Genomic DNA, 20241 nt, shown 5'->3' on the forward strand with positions numbered 1-20241 from the left:
TGGAGACTGTGGTGTGAATATTATCTGTGGTGTGAGTTAAAGAGAGCTGTCCATGCTCAGAAGCCCTCAGACCTGAATGAACTAGAGATGTTTTGTAAAGAAGAATGGTCCAGAATACCTTCAACCAGACTCCAGACTCTCATTAGAAGCTATAGAAAGAGTTTAGGGGCTGTTATTTCTTCTAAAGGAGGAGCTACTAAATATTGAGTTAATGTATTTGTTGTAGAGTCCAAATGTATGCACCTGCCTAATTTTGCTTAAACAATTATTACACACTTTCTGTAAATCCTATAAACTTCATTTCACTTCTCAAATATCACTGTGTGTGTCTCCTGTATGATATATTTAACAGTTTTTTTTATCAAAACAAGCAACAATTTATACAGGAAAATCATGAAGATTAACAAGGCTACCCAAGCTTTTGCGTCCCACTGTAGCTCCAAAGTTTGTCCATGGTTAGAGGCCAGAGGTGTAAGCTCCTGAGGTCCACCACCATCCTTTTCATCTTTTACACATTGAGGGTTTGGTTTTTTGTAGTACACCGGCCAGCCTGTTCTCTCAGTTGCATTAATAAAATAGACTCATACCTGGAGATCAACCAGCAATGTCATCTGTAAAGAGGATAGGAAGAGACACCATAGGTCTTAGGTGTGTTCTTACTGTGTCGTGGTTCTAATTCCATGCTTTCGTTCTTTTTTAAACACAGAAACAGTTTTGTTTACCTGTTTTGTAGCTACAGTTTCGCCGACGGCGAAACTGTAGCTACAAAACAGGTAAACAAAACTGTTTCTGTGTTTAAAAAAGAACGAAAGCATGGAATTAGACACCATAGGTCTTCACAGACTGTGGTCTGCTCTTTAGAAAGTCCAAAACCCAAGTCCTCATTGTTGGTGTCATGTCTGGCAACTGTAGTTGGCTAGTGTCTGTATGCATGATGTCCTTTATGTGGGTCAATAAAAACAGCCATTCCATTGATGTGAGAGCCACGAGAAAACATCTGTTCGTTCGTTCATTCATTCATTCATTCTTTCATTCATTCATTCATGTTGTAGCTGATTGTTTTGAGACGAGAAAAGCCATTGTTCTCTTAAAGCAGACCGGAGTCACAGACTGGAAAAGAGATGGCTGAAAATGGAAATGTCTCTCAGGACCAGAGCGAGTTCCTGAGTACACCTTCTTGGAACCCGTCCTGGAACCTAGTCTGGACCAGCTGCATTCTGTGGGTTAATCCACTGCAGAGACATCAGCAGCTGACACACAAGGTCAGGCTCCCTGGTGGGACTGTGAACTTGGTACAGTTAGAGGAATCTGATGACTTGAAGCAGAGATTGATTCAGATCATCGTGCAGTGACGGATCATGAGAGCAATCAGCATCCTTCTTTTTATACACTGTGAGGGTTTTTATTCCATCCTACGTGCTTCTTTGGTTGTAAAATGACTTTGTATCTTCTGGACAGATGTTACTTTTGCCCCTCCTTATGGCTGCATTCAGTGATGTATCTTGGCATTGTTGCATTTCCAAGTGTCAACGCATAAAAAATTCATGTTCACACTGGTTCCTTGTTTTGACCCAATGCGTCCATTGTGGCTCTTCTCTGCTTTACTAGCAGCCCTGCCTGTCTGTATGTGTTCATGTGATTGGACAGTTACAAAACAATGGGTTTTTTAGCTGGTGTTTTTATAAGCTTAAAATACCTCTAAAAATCTGAGCTCTGCCTTGTTGAAATTGGTGCCTGCAGCCCCCTCAAAATGTGAACTCTGGATTTTTTTAGGCTTTTCAGAATGGCCAGCCAATGGAGGAAACTTATACTGAGTATCTGTATTTGTGAACCTTTTAGTCAATAGGAATGCATCAAAACAAGCTGTAAATATGGAGTTTGAAAACTTTTAAATGACAGAAATTTCCTCATGAATGGTTCCTGCTTTGGATAGAGACAGCTTTACGCCTCCACAAGAATTTGTTTTTTATTCCCCAAACTGAGGTCACTCTGACTGCCGTCTACTGGAAGAGGATAACTGATCGTCCTCGCCTTAAAAAGGAAACCTGTTGTATTTAAGGGTTAGCTTGTTTCTGGAGTTTCTAGTGTTATTGTCAGTACTGCAGTGCAGTTAGATGCGCAGTTCTGTGCAAACGTTTTAGGCAAAAATGCTGTAAATGAAAAATGCTTTCAGAAATATAAATAATGATTGTTTATTTTATCAATACAAAGTGAGTGACTCCAATCGTGCAGCCAAAGTCATTGAGAACTATCTTCAGCATAAAAAAGAACCAGAAGTCCTGGAAGTGATCTGGCCCCCACAGAGCCCTGGTCCCAACATCACTGGGTGTCTGGGATTATATGAAGAGACAGAAGGATATGAAGAAGACATCCATAGATCTGTGGTTGAGGCGATGGCAGGAGAAGAGTTCAGTATTTGCTCTGTAACAGAAGGGTTGCAGGTTTTAGCCCCATCTGTTGCAGTTTTGTGTCCTTGGGCAAGACACTTAACCCGCCGTTCCTGCTGGTGGTGGTCGGAGGTACCGGTGGCACCTGTGTTGGGCAGACTCACCTGTCAGCGCGCCCCAGGGCAGCTGTGGCTACAATGTAACTCATCACCACCAGTGTGTGTGTGTGTGTGTGTGGGTGAATGACTGATTGTGTTGTGAAGCGCCTTGAGGGGTTGTAGAACCCTAGAAGGGGCTAAATCAAATATACAGAACATTGGAACAACCTTCCAGCCCAGTTTTTCAAAAGTTGTGCTCAAGTGTAGCTAGAAGAGTTGATGCTGTTTGAAGGATCTGATTTAGATTCCTCTTTTGTTCATTCACCGCTTTTTGTTAACTGATGAAAATAATTAACATTTAAATGTTTGAAAGCATTTTTTTGTTTACAGCATTTTCACACCTGCCTAAAACTTTTGCACGGTCTATAAATGTCTTTATAATGAATCAGTCACTGTGAAATAAAGTTGAGTTTAATAAAGTCAGGGATTGTGTATTAGTGTGTGTGTGCGTGTGCGTGTGCGTGTGTGTGTGCGTGTGTGTGTGCGTGTGCGTGTGTGTGTGTGTGTGTGTGTGTGTGTGTGTGTGTGTGTGTGTGTGTGTGTGTGTGTGTGTGTGTGTGTGTGTGTGTGTGTGAATTACTGACTGTGTTTGAGTGCTTCTGCCATTTGGTCCACTGACTCAGCATCACAGGTGAAACGTAGCCAATCTGTTTCCAGCAGCAACAGATTCAGCACCACATACCCAGCATGCACCTCTTTCAGCTTGTTTTCAGACAGGATCCACTAGTTTTTATGTGCTTTTACTTCATTTTCATATTTCTTTCAGCCCTATTTTATTTCACTTTTGCACTTTTTTGCTTTTCTTGAAGAATGAGTTCTTTCCTTTACTTCCTTTTGTTCCATCGTACATCTCTGTTTCTATTTGCTGTCCTGCTTTTTCCTCTCCATCCTCACAGCAATAATATGCTGCCATCTGAGAGGGATAAGGTTTGTGTTTTCCCCTTCTTCACTGCTGTCACTTCTCCATCCTCTCTCCGCCGTGTCTGCATGGAGACGGATGGATTCAGGAAAGGCCGGTAGTTACCAGGCAACAGCCTGCATGTGTGCTGGCGCGCTCTCTCTCTTTGAGTCCTACATGGGGTTAAACGCTGTTATGTTCTGTTGGTTACTCATAGCGTGGTCTCAGGAGGAGCATCCAGCCATTTTCTATTTTCAGGCTGAACTTTGCATGGGTGCCACCTGGTGAGGTAACAAGTGGAGTTGCTGTGTTTCTTTGCCGGAGAGCTGCTGAAGCACTTGACGTTGAAGAGTCGAGCGTACACTAATGAGACAGAACCCTTTACAAGGGTACGAACAAATCTTTGTAAGAGATCATTTAAAAGGGAATGAAATTACACTGGGAACGATAAGATTCACCATCTGTCGGAAATCTGTTGTTCTTTTGGTCGAGAGTTTTACCTTTATCTTTTGGCCAGTAACAAAAAAAAACTTTTTCCCCATGCTAAGTATTTAAGTTCCCTGATATGATTCACTGATCTCCATAATTAGTGATCTTTTGATGCACTCCTTAGTTCTTTCTCTTTGAGCTTTAATAGTTGGAAGTTACTGGAGTCAAAATAATTCCAAATGTTTAGCTGGGAACTTGTGTTTTGTTGTCCAGCTCAGAAGGCTGCTTCCACGGTCTTGTCACTTCCAGAATGCAAGGTTCCAGTCGGTTCAGTTCAACTAACCCGTTTACATGCACTTGAAAGGGTTTTTTAGGGCAATACTTCGTATTTTTGTTGTGCATGTAAACATACTGAGTGTGAATACCGACAGAGGTGTGCTGGTGAATCTGAAAGCTGTTGGTCCTCTGGGTAAAGATGCCGTTGTTTCCCACCACAAAGTTAGAACAGGATAGATGGTGCCACTTTTCCAGTTTGATCTTGCAGACTGGATTATTCTTTTTTCATCCCCTCTCCGGTAAAGTGAAGCTCTGTAAATGTCTTGAAGCAGTGACTGGTGTTTTTTTTTGTGTGTGTCCTGCGCTGTTTGTGTAACATTCATGATAGAACAGCAGACGGACAGGAAGAATGATGATGTGTTTATCGATGTTGCTAATGAGAATGACACGTAAGTGTTCATCGCCATGGGAATCTGTTTTTTTATGTTTTCGTCTCCATAGTGATGAGGAAGAGCTGCGGAAGTCGTTTTCAGAGCTTGGGGACAGCCTGTGTGACTCTGATGTCTCCAGATCGATGAAGGGGGAGGGCAGCAGCGGGAAGCTACTTTCAGATGGGACTAAGCCCACAGGAACGCTGCTGTACAAGAATGGATTCCTGGTCCGCAAAGTTCATGCTGACTCAGACGGCAAGAGAAGTACGAGTCCATGAAGGCTTTTTCTTTTTTCATTGAAACAAAATTTTAGCACAGGAAAGTAACTGTTGAAACTTTTATAGAAATGAGCAGATGTTAGAATTATACTACTAGAATGTTATCATATATATCATATAGATTTGTTTAATAGACTATTCCTACAGTAAAACATTGAAGCTAGTATATTGTCTCTAAAAGCAGTTGATAAAGTTAAAGGGATACTTTGCAACTTTTTCACATTTTTAAATCATTTTCGTGAGCCAGTGTGTGCTAAAATGACACTTTACATGGTTTATGAAAGGCCATCCATCCCCTATCATCCCCTGTGGCCAGAATATTCCACTTGCAACTTACGAGTGCCGGTTCGGTCTTTTGGGCATAGAAAATTTTTAGCTGACATACCTGGTGCAGGAGTCTGGTTCCAGAACGTTTCCTGCATGTTTTTGATCATGAACACATCTAATTTGTTTAATTTAGTGATTAATCACTCCTGTAGACACTAATAAAGGCTAGGAGACATTTCAGCTGGTAGATTAAGATGTTAACAAAAACGAACACACAGCGAGGAGATGACTTTTGCTTTCAGTTCTACAAACAAACACTAGGGTCTGCTAAAAGCAAGCCAAAACTGCCTAGTCTCTTTGCAACATTGCACAGATTTGGTTTTGGAAGCTCCTTCATAAACTGGTTGAAAACATTATACAGTTCCCCAACAGCATATGTCAGGATAAACCACCAAACATCAGCCAGCTTCTGTCTTCAGAGGGGGACCAGGCAGAGATGCCCACTCTTTCCCCAACTGTTTAGTATCTTTATTGAACCACTGGCAGCAGCAACCAGGCTACCTGAAGATACTAAAGGCAGTAAGTGTAAGAATGTTTTACTTTTTCTCCAGCATTCACAATACTTCCTCTTTTGGGGATTTGAATTAATAAACTCTTTCTTTTTAAAGTTTCAGATTATTCGATTAACTGGTTCAAATCTACAGTTCTCCCAATTTTTCTTTTCTCATTTTCCTTAATACACCATTGGAACCAGGGAATATTCAACACATTCTCACACCCAAAGCGTCGAAAAACGACGTGTGTGACCAAACGTCAAAATATGACGATCAGGGTGCCCCAGCGCGTCGGGAGAGGACGCGCAGGGACACGTGTCACACAGACATTCCACCTTGAACCTCTAGCGATTTAACCTTCGCCTCACCCCCATCCTAACCTTAACTCAGTAATTTTCAATTAAGCTTTGCTTGCGCACGCCGGTTAAGGTTAGAATGGGAGTGAGGGGAAGGTTAAGTAGGTCACAGCTCAGTCAAATGTCCGTGTAACCGCGGGCGTCGGATACCGACGCTCTGGGACAGCGCGTCCTTTCCTGACGCGCTGGGGCACCCTGAATCATCATATTTTGAGGCTTGGTCACACGCATCATTTTTCGACGCTTTGGGTGTGAGAATGTGTTGGAATATTACATACATTCAATTCAAAAATACTTTATTAATCACAGAGGGAAATTGATTGCTGTAGTAGCTCAGAATAATAATAATCAAGTCATCAGAGTTGTTGTATATTACAATGGCTGTTGGCAGGAAGGATCTCCAGTAGCGGTCAGTGTTGCAGCCAAACTGAAGAAGCCTCTGACTGAAGACACTCTTCCGTTGTCGGACACTCTTGTGAAGAGAATGCTCAGGGTTGTCCATCATTTTCTTGATTCTCTGGAGAATCCTTCTTTGCATTATCTCCTCCAGTGGTTCCACAGTCGTCCCCAGAACAGAACCAGCCTTTTTTATTAGGCTGTTGAGCCTTTTCAGGTCCCTGCTTCTGATGCTGCTACCCCAACAGACGATGGCTGAAGAGATTACACTCTCAACAACAGACTTGTAGAAGATCTGCAGCATCTTGCTACAGACATTGAAGGACCTAAGCATCCTCAAGAAGTGCAGTCTGCTGTGTCCCTTCTTGAAAACGGCTTCGCTGTTCTTTCTCCAGTCCAGTCTGTTGTCCAGGTGAACTCCAAGGTATTTGTGTTCCTCAACCACCTCCTCTTCTTCTCCCATGATGGAAACAGTGTTTGACTCCACCCTGTTTCTTCTGAAGTCTAAAATCATCTCCTTGTTTTGTTCACATTCAAGGTCAGATGATTGTTTCCACACCATGCCACAAAGCGCTCCACCAGCTCTCTGTACTCAGCTTCCTGTCCATCTCTGATACACCTGACAACTGCAGAGTCATCTGAGTATTTCTGTACATGACAGGTCTCTGATTTGTACTGGAAGTCTGAGGTGTACAGGGTGAAAAGGAATGGTGAGAGTACAGTCCCCTGTGGTGCTCCAATGTTACTGATCGACTGGTTTGATGTGCAGTTCTTCAGCCTCACAAACTGTGGTCTGTTTGTCAGGTAGTCTTTAATCCAGGCGATAGTTGAGGCCCCCACCTGTGTCTTCTGGAGTTTCTGGTAAAGTACACCAGGCTGGATTGTGTTAAATGCACTGGAGAAATCGAAGAACATGACCCTGACAGTACTGCTTGCTTTGTCCAAATGACAGTGGGTTGGTTGAAGCAGCTGGATGATAGCATCTTCAACTCTAACTCCATGGCGATGAGCAAACTGCAGCGGGTCCTGATATCTTCTAGTTTCCTTATTCAAGTGGACCAACAGGAGTCTCTCCAGGACCTTCATGATGTGGGATGTCAGGGCAACCGGTCTGTAGTCGTCATTGACTGATGGGCGAGTTTTCTTTGGAACTGGAACAAGGCAGGATGTCTTCCACAGGACTTGAACCTTCTCCTAGGCCAGGCTGAGGTTGAAGAGGTGCTGCAGAATCCCACAGAGTTGCTCTGCACAAGCCTTCAGTACTCTGGGGCTGACACCATCTGGATCTGCAGCCTTGTTCCTGTTCAGTTTCTCCAGCTGCCTCTTCACATGACTTCTAGAGACAGATAGGTGGGAGGGGGAGGTAAATGGGACAGCAGCATCTCCTGACTTGGTTGAAGACAGATTTATAGGACCAGAAGAGTCCATGTCTGTGTTAGAGGACAGAAGAGCTGGCATGTGACAGGAAAATGTTGGATCAGAGGAGGATGGGATGTCTGATTGGCTAGGGATAGGCGAGGAGGATGCTGGGTTTGTTCCTGAACTGAACTTATTGAAGAACTTGTTCAGTCCATTGGCTGTGTCCAGGCTGCCATCTGTGCAATCCTTCCTGTGCTTGAAGCCTGTGATCTTCTTCATCCCTGACCAGACATCTGATATTGTTCCTCTGTAGTTTGCTCTCCAGCTTCTTCCTGTATGCCTCCTTGCTGTCTCTGATCTTGATCTTCAGTTGCTTCTGTATACTCCTCAATAATTCCGTCTCCCTCCTTGAAGGCTCTTTTTTTCTCATTTAGCAGATTCTTCAGTTCACTGGTGATCCAGGGTTTGTTATTAGCAAAGCATCTCACTGTTCTTGTGGGTATGATGTTGTCCACACAGAAGTTTATATAGTCAGTGACACATCCAGTCATGGCATTGATGTCCTCTTCATATCCTTGGAAGAGAGTCATCCAATCTGTGGTCTCAAAACAACCCTGCAGGGCTTCTTCGGCGTCCTGTGACAATTTTCTCACAGTTCTTCTTGTCACAGGTTGCCTCTGAACAAGTGGTTTGTATTCTGAGCAGAGAAAAACAAGATTGTGATCTGATTGTCCCAGAGGAGGTCTTGTTTTGGACATGTATGCATTCTTTACATTTGCATAACACAAATACAATGTCTTGTTTTCTCTGGTGGAGCAGCTGACAAACTGTTGAAATGTTGGAAGTGTAGCAGAGAGCGAGGCATGATTAAAATCACCAGATATAGCCACAAATGCATTGGGGTGCTGGGTTTGTAGCTGCATCACATGCATTTTCAGGAGCATTAATATCTCTCCCACGCTGGAAGATTTTACAAAACTAAACTACATCCCACTGTTAAAGAAAGTAGAAGACTTAACAGATGGAAATTTCTAAGGATATCTTTCACGGGGAAGGTTGCTTCCATTAAAATGATTGCTTTACCAAGAATCAACTACTTATTTTTAATGATCCCAAGCAAGCCGCCATCTGACTGGTTTAGATCTCTGGGCTCCTCCATCACGAATTTCTTTACAAGGATAAATCCCCACAAACTAGCTTACAAACACTACAGAAGGCCAAAGATAGAGGAGGGCTGGATCTTTTATAATTTTATCAACTTTTATCATTATTTCTTAGCCTTTAGGCTCCAATACATACTAAGATGTTTGAAGCAAAACCCACTAGGTGAGTCCTGGTTAGATTTAGAACAGAGATTTTCTGACTTATCATTTATCAGCAAAACCCTATACCACAAAACTGCTTTAAAGGTTCTAATATCAGGCACATTTATCTATCAGCTTTGACCACAATCTCTGGTCTCAGACATGTTTAAAAACATCCAAAATAACAAGTAATCCCAATTTACTATTAATATACAAAGTCCTGCATAAAACAGGGTGTGCTCCTGACACTTACTGTTGGATGCTCCTATTGAGAAACCACACACACACACACACACACACACACACACACACACACACACACACACACACACACACACACACACACACACACACACACACACACACACACACACACACATGTGTTAACAAAGGTGTTCACTCCATATGAACTCAGATGTTCTAAGACACACACATTAACTCTGGTTGACACTAAATACACGTTGAATTACTTATTACCATGTACATGTTTGTATTACATACATGTTGTTTGTCGCTTTGGTTTGTTTAACCATTTTCTTCTCTCCACAGCACCAAGAGGAAAGAGAGGGTGGAAGACTTTCTATGCCATCCTTAAAGGGCTAATTCTTTATCTGCAAAAAGTAGGATTCTCACATTGTTATACACTATACATAATACATGTTTGTTTCTTTAGATGATGTAAAAGGCTGTATTCATTATTCAACCGTCATTGATGGTTGACTGCATTGAAACATCCTGTTTGTTTTACGCCAGCCACAGATTCAAGAGCAGAGGGCGAGTCTGTGGTTTCAGTCAGAAAAAAAGGCTGCAGTTTCCTTTAAACACATCAGGAATGACAAAGCATTCTGATTTTGTTGTTATCCGCCCAGAACTAAAGGTTCTTCCTCTGCTGAGCTAAAATAGTTTCTCCAAATCAAAACGATAGACTTCTACTCTCCACGTAACTCTATAAAGTCAAACTTGAGAGGATTAATATAATTTGAAACCATCCGTGATCCATTTTTGCTTGAACTCTTTTTTCCACCGAGGAATTATAAGTGTAGGGGCAATGCTTTGTTTCAGGGGGAGTACCGGCCTGAAAAGCAGCTCTCCGATGAAGACCTGAAGAACGCTGTGTCCATCCATCATTCTCTGGCCATGAAGGCTTCAGACTACAGCAAAAGACCCAACGTGTTTTACCTGCGGACTGCTGACTGGAGGGTTTATCTCTTCCAGGCACCGTGAGTCTCATGTTTTCTCACTGACCTTTAAGGGAAACAGAACCATTTACTTTTCAACCTGAGTAGCTTTTATTTAAACAAGTGGTTCACTTGAATAATCAGTGCATTCGCAGTGGTCTCTAATAGGAATGAATGCATCATTTTTTGGACCTAGTAGTGACTCATATCACCATGGACGTAATTTGGGGGGGGGGGGACAGGGGGGACATGTCCCCCCACTTTTTCCAAAGTCAAGTTATGACCCCTGCACTTTTTTACCATCCAAAAACAATATTACTTTATATTAAATTGACACTGGTTGAGCTATAGGACCAAGCGGAAAACAACCGTTTGTGTTGAAGCCTGTTTCCCATTACAGCATACTGTAAAGATACTCCCCCCACCCCCACCCCGTGTCCCCCCACTTCTAAAGGGAAAATTACGTCCATGCGTATCACAGCTGGGCTTCAGACAGCAGGTCTTGGAGTTTTATTTCCTGATATTTGGACAACTCGCCTCGGATTGGATAACAACAACGCAACTCTGCCACTGACATGCAACGTGGATGCTTTATCTTCAGAAGCCTTGAAGAGCTTCTGCCATGAGGTGAAGTTGCTAATGCTAATAGTTAGCTTAAACTAGCCAAGGCATTAAACCAAAAGCCTCCCCCATCATGAGTCAAGATGGGTGAGTCCATGGATGTTAATGACAGTGTGACATAGATCTGTCAGTATTTTTTAATCCTCGAGTTTCACCATCTATTTACTATCGGAAGCTAATGCAGGAGTTAGTTGTAGGAGACTATTTTCATATTCAACCTGCATGAACAACTAAGAGTGACTGATTATACATTTATTTAAATAGCTTCTCAGTCAACCTCACCTTTGAAGCAAAACATCAAAGATGTATGTCCTCCATTCTGAAATGTGTTTCTGTGTAAAGGTTAAATATTCCCTGTCATAACTGCTGTAGATAGCTCCCTGGTCAGGAAAATTGTTTATGTCTCTCTGGACTGATGAGCTAACAGCTAGTCTGAGCTAACAGTTGTCCAGGAGGTAGAGTGGGTCATCCAACAATCCCAAACCCCAACTCTATCCTAGTTACTCTATTGTGGCCTCGAGCTAAGCATTTGGCCCAAGGGCCAGAGTTCGAACAGGGTAGCTAAGGAGTCCCTGGCTCACCTAAGATTGTGACGGGCTATTGGAAATGTATTTTTTACACCAGGCGTATGCGGTATCACTGTAATACTGCCCAAGCCTAGTGTAGTGGTATAAACCTACCTGCATTTTCCTTTTCAAACTCTTTGTTTTGTTTTCTTGTTTTTAATGTGACTATTTTCCTGTCCTGTCTGTCTCTGATCCTCCTGCATCTCCTCTCAATCCTCCAGAAAAAACTGCTGCCTGGGTTCCTAATTTTTCACCTCATGAGTTACTTTTGAACTGATCAGATCAAAGGGATCTACCGACCGCGATATTGGCAGAGTGTGCACTGCGCAGCTGCGCCAGTGAGGTGAAGTGACTGCAGTGCGGGTGATGAGCTCACTGGATTCTTTTGAGACTTGATTATTAAAGTTAAAAAAAAAATCCAGCTGCAAGTCAAGTTGCATTTTTAAAAACCAACCAGCCTTCTATTTACAGATACAAGAGTTGATGCTACAGTGGTGTTTTGTTTCTATCACTGATATAAAGAAAGAAAGAAGGAAAAAAAAGATCTTTTATATAGCGCCTCTCAAGATAAAAATCACGAGGCGCTTCACAAAAACAAAACAATTTAAATATCAAAAAAATATTTAAAAAAAATGATTAAAATATGTTTTCAATGAAAAAATATAAGGAAAAGGAGAGAGAAAATGAATAGGAAAGAGGGAAATCAGTGGATCCCGGGAAAGGCAGATATCCCTTTACAGGAATTCTGCACAGCAATACAAAAACAGTTTCCTTTGATTTACTAATCAGATGTCAGAGACAGTGATAGACAAACGGCTCTAATCATCTGCCAAGTCATTTTTGAGACTTTCCATCATCTTTCCAGCTGGTTTGGTGCTACAAACCATCTGCTGCATCATGTTCTGCCAAGCACCATTCACGTAATCTCAGACTCAGATGATGATGGTGATCCATCACAGATCTGCTGGGTCAGCCAATCTGTTGCACATCTTTTCTGGAAACAGAGAACATGGTTGTTGTTTTTTCTGCAGAATATCAAAGTTCCTTCAAAGTGTTGCAGCAATAAACTGTATGCTTCTTGTTTAGCTCTTTAGCTTGTATGCAAATGCTTCTTTATTAGAGAGAAGATTATTCTGACCATTTAGGTTTGCAGGTACATCTTTGAGCTTGTGCAGCCTGATAATCAGCATGACTCAAATATGAGGTCAGGATCTGAGCTGCCTGTGAAATTAAATTGAGGTTTTTTTGGATTTCTTTTTCACTTTTTTAAAAGCCCGACCTTTATAAAGAAGTATTAGTTTCTATCAGATTTTACTCCCATTATGGTGAATATTGAAGCATTTTATAAGACGTTTAAGATCTTAATGCTCATTCTGTTGAATGTGTCCCAGTCTGTACTGTTAGAGCAGCACAACTGTGCGCTGCCTTATTTCTGACAAAGTTTCTCCTGACACTGATGTGGTGAGAATTTGCAAAAGAGGAAAGGAAAAGACTTTTGCCTCCATCAGACTGGATAAACTTTAAACTGATGGAGATGTTTTTGTGGAAATCCTAAATCCTGAAGAGGTAAATAAATGTTTTCAGTCCCACTGAAGAAAAACCTCCAGCTGATCACCTGCTAAAGGTAATCTGAGACAGGATTGTTGACGCATACGTGTGACAAACAGTGTGCAAAGTGAAGGTGGAGGTGTGCAGAGTGTAAGCAGGAAGTGACACGTGATTGGCCACATGTTTCAGCCCCAGGAGGACAGGCTCTGTGCTCCAGTTGCAGCTTGTATTTGTCCCAGATACTCTTCCCCTCTCTTCATCTCTCTCCTCTTTGTCTCTCCATCTCCTTTTCTCTCTGTTTCTCCTGGGAGTTAAAGTACACTTTCTTATGGGCCTCTAATAGTTCTGTTAGAGTTTAACAGACTCTGTTCTCTGATGCATTAATTGGCTGCAAAGTCACTTTGCTGAAAACAGGGCTGCGTTTTGTCATGAATTATGATGCTTTGATGCTGTTAACAGCCAGTTTCTGATGTGAGTGTGCAGCAGCACAGAGAGGATGTGATTTATAACAACCGAATGTGTTTGAGGCTATTTATTTTGCTTATTCTGAGTGATTGCTGTGTTTGTATTTGATTCGTCCACCACAGGAATGATGAGCAGATGCAGTCTTGGATCACACGTATCAACACTGTGGCTGCCTTGTTCTCCTCTCCTCCGTTCCCAGCAGCCATCGGCTCCCAGAAGAAGTTCAGCCGGCCTCTGCTGCCTGGGACAATGTCAAAACTGTCCGAGGTAACACCGAGATCCGGTTGTGTTCTGGGATGAGTCTGTGACCCCTTGTTTTTCAGGAAGGGAGTTTGTGTGTCTGCTGAACTTTGCAGCGCAGATGTGGAAATGCACACAGTCCTTTTCTAGGTTCTGCTGGAAATGCACCACAGTATGAATGCATGCACAGACAGCCACAGACTGCAGATGTGTGATGTGTGTATTACACACACCTGACTGAAACTGCCTGACATGCATAGGAAAACAAAAGAAAGTAATTACAGCTGAGCAAACTGTTCTATATGTGGATGCTTTGTTGTTCCTGTTTCCTCCCAGGTTAAACGTCAACATGATGCTTTAAAAAAGTCTTAATAATCCAAAGAAAAGTCAGATTTTATACACCTGAAGCAACTAAAAAAATAACTAAATAACAGGATGGAATTTGCCATTAAGATTCTAAATATACACACTTCACATTCGTGTTTTTCATTCAGTTGTTTTAATGAAAGTGTTTCAATTCCAGGTGATAAGTTTGGAGTCGTTACATCCTTCACTTTTTTTTTTTTTGTCTGGCTCATCTTCCAGGAGGAGCAGATCAGATCCCACGAAGCACGATTCAGAGCCATCTCCACTGAGCTGGCTGAGCTACGTTCCTTTCCCCCTGATCGCAAGGTCAAAGGTCGTGAACTGGAAGAGTATCGCCAGCGAGACGAGTATCTGGACTTTGAGGTGAGTGGGACTCTGGGAGCCACATGAAAATATAAAGGAGGACGACGTTGTCTGAACTAGAGCTGCGTGCCAACTCTGCAGCTGCACATGCCGGCTCTGTAAAAACTAACAGAATAAAGCTCTTACAGGATGCATGCCTCACTAATGAACCTTTACCTTAGTCTCTCAGGCTTAAGCTTGGTTTATGCTTGACGCATTCACTTTCCGCTCGGTGATGCGGCTCGCCGATGAAACGCGCTTCACAACTCGCAGCGTTTATGGTTCGTGCGGCTCGTCTCTGCGGTGAGCCAATATTCTCCCAAACTGTAGGGGGCAGCATGGAGCTCTACGGCATGCATCCAACACTACACCATAGTAGAAGTAAAAATGACTGTTTACAACATGGCATTTCAGCATTTTTAACAGCGTCCTCGACTTTTGCGACAGTGCGAGCTATTTCTCTCCAAGAATTATTAACAACATGTTGATCACGGTGATCTCTGAGAGCTGAATCATACAAACGTCTGTATTTACGAACCTCTGCCATACTAGTTCTTGCCGGTCCGCCATGTTTTTCCACGTCCGACCGTCCGCGTGGTTAGAAATTTTCCTAGGTGCGCGTTGCGGAAATTTTGGGCCGTGCGGAGACGCGGTGGAGGGGTGTGGTTGTTAAAATGACGCAATTTTGCCATGCGGACCTCGCGGACGCGTCAAGCACAAACCAACCTTTATAGTCAGGCTGCATAGAGACACTTTAGCGTTTGCTGATGTTGGATTAGTGGCGGTGGCCATCTTGAATCAGGTTGACTCTGGCCAGCTGTAGATGTTTTTCCAGTGATTACTGTCTGAAAGTTTCATCCGAATCCATCCATAGATTTAGTAGCTGTTAGGTTATGATTTCACACACATGCACCCACAGTTAGAGCTAAATATTCTTTATTTTTGTGTCCCTGTTTTTGTGCTTCAACAGAAAACACGGTATGGGACTTACATCATGCTGCTGCGAGCAAAGATCCGAAGTGGCGAGGAGGACCTGTCTGTGTTTGAGTCCTTACTTCTGGAAGACAGCAGCCTGCAGAGGGCTCATTCCAGCCCCACACTGCAGGACAGCAGCCAGGCCAGCCAGGCCAGCAGCATCAGAGGGGGCGGGGACAGCAGCAAGGCCAGCGGCTACAGCAGCAGCAGCAAGCCTCGACAGGAAGGACAGAGACACAGCTACCGACAGGCCGTCAAGAAGTGAGGCGTGGCAGGGTGCCGGGAGCGGCGTGATGCTGCACTGCCAGCGGCAGGCTGTCTCCCTGCAAGCGTTTTTTTAGATCCTGAGGGGTCCGGAGCTCCACTTGGAGGGGAGAGCAGGAGTGAGGGTCTACCCCACGCTCTCTACCCCAACCATGATGCCCCACCCCAAACTACTCATCTAAAGGAGGAGGTGCAGATCCAGCGATCTTGATGATGCAGGATGTGGAGAAAACAGATGTGAGGTCAGAGATCTGCAGAGAGAAGGTGTCTTTCAGAATGAAGGCTGGATGCAGCAGCAGCAGCAGGCAATGGTTGCTTAAAGACAAACGGGACAGCCAGCCAGCATCTTCTTCCTGTCTCCCCTTCTGTTCCTTCAGGGCGCCTCTTCATCCACGTTCTCCTACCTTTTTCCTCATCATTTGCTCTTTTTTGGGACCAAACATGTTTACACGCGTAAAAGCGCCATCGCATTTTAGATGACTAATGATTTGGTTTTAGCTGAACTGCTTCTGCTCTGCTGCTCTGATGTAAAGCGCTGTAAGCCCTTTGAAGCGTCACCAGGTTTTTTGGACCCACAACATTCCAGCTCTGTTTGGTTTTGTTGTTGGTGTTTTGTTTTTTCATCGCATCATCCCAATGTGTTCACACTCCATACACGAGCGGGTGATTACAGCGGTTAGCTCCTGTACGTTCCAGCGACGAAGGTAGAACGTTAAAGCAGATGCTGATGGTGTTGCTGCAGTGCACTCTGTTACGAGACGATGAAGCTGCTTCTTTCTGCAGCCACTAGAGGCGATATCCGCTCACAGCGCTCGTGGGTACGCAGCAAAAACTGCACCGAACAGAAAAATGTCCGTTCGTTTCTACTTGAACATCTTTTTCCTGGTTGCTTTTGCCCGTGTCCCGTGATGTGCTTCATTTCTCTTTTTCTTGGCTGAATGTTGTTTTTCTGCATGCCTGCATCCAGCGCAACTTCTTCTATGGCGTTTACTACTTTGAGGCTAAAACCTGAGTCTGAATTGCTTTCTGGGTTTTTGAAATCATTCTCCAGCCTGTGCCATACCCAACGTTTGTAACCAGTCTACGTACAGCCGCTCATGTTGAACCCTGATGTCAGACTCACCAGGCAGACCCTGAATGTTGATATTTTTAAAGTATTTTACAGTCATGCTGATGTTGAACCCACCCCCTCTGTGTGTTTATGTCGATCAAATATTCAACATATAAAAGGGAAATGTAATCCATGACCACCAGGACTTGTACAGTGAAGCACCACCTGCTTATATCATAGGATATATGATGGTATATTTGCAATAGTTTCAGCACACTGATGTGAAGATGCTCCAGGAACAAACTGAGTTGTTCTTCTTAGTCCCTAAAGCGCTAAACGATAATCACGTACTTGTTATTTGTAGATACTGTGTAATTAGTAAGGTCTAGAGATTAGTAAAAATGTTTTTACAGGCTAGACTATGTTAAAAACGGATTTCATCAGCTTCAGTGGAAAGGGCTCTGATGCCGAAACCTGATAGCAGGATTTTGATTGGATCAGGTCTGATACTGTTGTGTGAGATGCTGAAGAAGTCATGAAACATAAAGAGTAAACCAAGGGAAATGCCTGACTTTTAGATGGACCTGTCCAGGTTTCATTGGGTAGCCTAGACGCCTCACAGCATCACTGATGCATAGCCATTTTCTACTCAGGCTTTTAAAAACACACCTTGAGCAGCTGCAGTGGCAGCGTGCGACCAGCAGGGAGAGCTGTCAACCTTCAGTTAAGTTCTTCTTTCAGCCATAATCACACGTGCTGCACCTGCAGTAAATATGCACGAGGTCTCCCACTCACCTGAGGCAGGGGATGGGTGTCGCAGGGCTATGTGACCCGAGACCTATCTGTGTTAACTGTTTGTGTTATTCAAAATGTGTGTGTGCGTGCGTGCGTGTGTGTGCATGCTGGGACTGTGCTGGATGACCCTCGAGAATGTTTCATTTCTTTGTGTTTGACTTTCATCCAGCATCAGCTCCTGTGTTACTCATTAAAAACCAGTTGATGCCGTGTGTACAAATTCAAAAACAGATGATTTGATGATCGTGCTTTATAGAATGTCAGTCATGCCTCTTCTGCGCTGCACGGACTTTTGTCAAATGCCAGTTTTGTTCAACCATTCAGACATTCCCTGATTTATGTCTTTTCGTTGTCTTATGTGACACTAGAACTGGTTTTTGCTGTTGTTGTTATTGTTGTTGTTTTTAAGGCTGGTGTCAGAAAAGAGGACTGTGAGGTGGAAGTTCTACACTTGCTGCCTGACATTTAGTTGACCAAACCAAATGTGAAGAGAAATGTAGTAAAAAGGGGTCTTAAATAATGACTACATGTAGCTGCACCATCTTATTTTTCTCTTTGTTTTCTGTGGCTCATTCAGATGATTTGAAAAGGTGTTTTGTGCACGTTGCCAAAACGGACATCTTGTAGCTCTGATCTTTATGTAACCAGAAGACCTACAGTTGTGTGTTCGGCTGTAAAGCAGGAAAACTGTCAGCCAGATTCAGAATAATATACAGTAACACCAGTGTTACAGCACCAAAACAACTCAGCCTAAAACATTTTTCCTTATTTATATCAAACAGCTACAGCTTAGGGATTTTTTTTTAATTTTCTAGTTTAATTTTACTGCCGACTCCAACATCAGGAGTGAATGTCCAAGCTCAAACAGAAACAAGGTTTCCAAACGCTTTAGCTTCCAGTCTTCAAACCAACAGGAGAGGCTTGTGGCCCCAACCTTCACCAAGTAAAAACTACTAAGAGCCTCAACATTCATAGTTACTACTGGTTTTATTTTGTATAATTTATTTACCATCAGCAGCCATTTTTATTCTAAATTGTTTCTGAAGTTGATCAACCCCTGATCCACGATCCACTGTGGGGTCCAGACACCCACCACCACCCCACTTGGGAGTGATGGAAAATCATTTTATCTGGTGAAACATCCTTTATCTGATGATTTTGTGCTTTTTTTATTATTATTATAGTTTAAATTTTCAGAATCCGCTTATACAAGCTTCCTGGATCATAGAAATTTGTGTCTGCAGCAAAACCCTTCCGAGATTAAACATACAACATGTAGACTAAGCAGGCACAGACAGGCCACGAGAGCAGCTATACAAGATGCCCAGTTACACTTTGCAACATTTTCTTAAATATCATTAAATACTAATGGTTTGTGAGTCTTATGCATTGAAAATAATAAAAACTACTAAAATGAAAAGACAAACATAAGAATATTTGAACTGGAGACCCCACTGACTGCTGTTGTGTTGGTTTAGATCTTTATTAAGATAAACCCCCCAACCCCAATATTTGCAGGAGATTAAAAATGTATCTTCCTCGTTTGGCTCTAGAAGATTGAGCTGAAGCCATAAAGTGAACTAAACTTTTGTGAATCCCTCCCACAGTTGAAACTAGAAGCTGAACTCCATTATGTTCAGTTTTAATACCTGATGTGAGCCAAAACCAAACCTAAAACAAGCCAGATGTTAGTCTGAACCGTGGCAGCAGTTGAAACAACAGAAATCAGCACCGGCTTCGTTTAATTAATTTATTACTGCAGTTTTTTTTTATAATTAAACTGATACATTTTGAATGTGGAACATCTCTAAATGGACTGATATCAAAGCATTGAAAACACAAATTTCAAGTTTGTCTCTGCTGCTTGTGTTCATCGGAATGCAGCTGCTGGTTTTCATGGAAACCACTGGTCCCCCTGATGGCGCTCGGCCCAGGTGAAAGTGGTGGGACGCCCCTGTGATAACACAGCAGCTCCGAACCCTGAGCGACTACACTTTACTTAAACCTGTTCTAATTTAATTTCATCATTCTTATTTCTAAATGTAAATAAAGCATGAGACATCATAGCCTGCTCTTTTTTATATTCTGGGTATTAAGGGTTGATATAAGGTCAGCCTCCTTCTCTCCTGGATTCCATGGTCATGTGTTTGTTTTCTGTTTTTTTTCTATCAATGTGAAAGAAGGAAATGGTTATATTTAATGCTGTCGTATTTTAGAGACTTGATTGAGCTCAAACAAATCTTTTTACATGTGGAGGTCTGATTCGTCTCAGTGTTTTTTAGACGGGTGCAGGTAAAGGCAAAGTTCATTTGATGCTGAAACAGTGAGCTACGTGTGTCACTGCCTTGTTAAATCTCACCAAGGAAGTGGTGTTTGTGAGCTTCTTATCTTGGGGGGGAATAATAGAGGAAATAAATAAAAGTGTTTTAAAAGGTTTGTTTTGTGTCACCTTCAATCTGTGGAATATTATTTCTGTATTCTAATGTGCTATCAATAGGAATAAACAAAAAAGTTTGAACAAAACGCCAAGCTACTGTCCTAATAAGATATTAGCATGCTTGCAACTTAGCATAATTTAACTTGTAGTGTTATACTTAGTTCTCAAGGTCATAAATGTTAATTTTTCTGCAGATTAATTAATTTAATAACTATGATGCAAGAAACAATTTAACTGCAGGATTTTGCACAGTGGTGCAGTTTCCCCCCTTATGAATATAAGTCACAAAGTGGCTCTATG

The 20241-nt window shown here is 42.6% G+C and overlaps 1 protein-coding gene across 5 annotated transcripts in view; it reads left to right on the forward strand.

The window, feature by feature from the left end:
* LOC107387312 (PH and SEC7 domain-containing protein 1) overlaps positions 1–19940 on the forward strand; it is a 92419-nt gene extending 72479 nt beyond the window's left edge. For all 5 annotated transcript variants that reach the window (XM_015962212.3, XM_054749551.2, XM_015962213.3 and 2 more), the window contains 6 exons: positions 4650–4843; positions 9643–9713; positions 10156–10313; positions 13594–13738; positions 14297–14440; positions 15390–19940. In XM_015962212.3, the coding sequence (XP_015817698.1) occupies positions 4650–4843; positions 9643–9713; positions 10156–10313; positions 13594–13738; positions 14297–14440; positions 15390–15659 (982 nt within the window). In that variant the 3' untranslated portion in view covers positions 15660–19940. The remainder of the gene's footprint in view (positions 1–4649; positions 4844–9642; positions 9714–10155; positions 10314–13593; positions 13739–14296; positions 14441–15389) is intronic.
* The last annotated feature ends 301 nt before the right edge of the window (positions 19941–20241 follow it).

This window comes from Nothobranchius furzeri, chromosome 16 (assembly GCF_043380555.1).
Source record: "Nothobranchius furzeri strain GRZ-AD chromosome 16, NfurGRZ-RIMD1, whole genome shotgun sequence".
In the NCBI taxonomy this organism is placed as follows: Eukaryota; Metazoa; Chordata; class Actinopteri; order Cyprinodontiformes; family Nothobranchiidae; genus Nothobranchius; species Nothobranchius furzeri.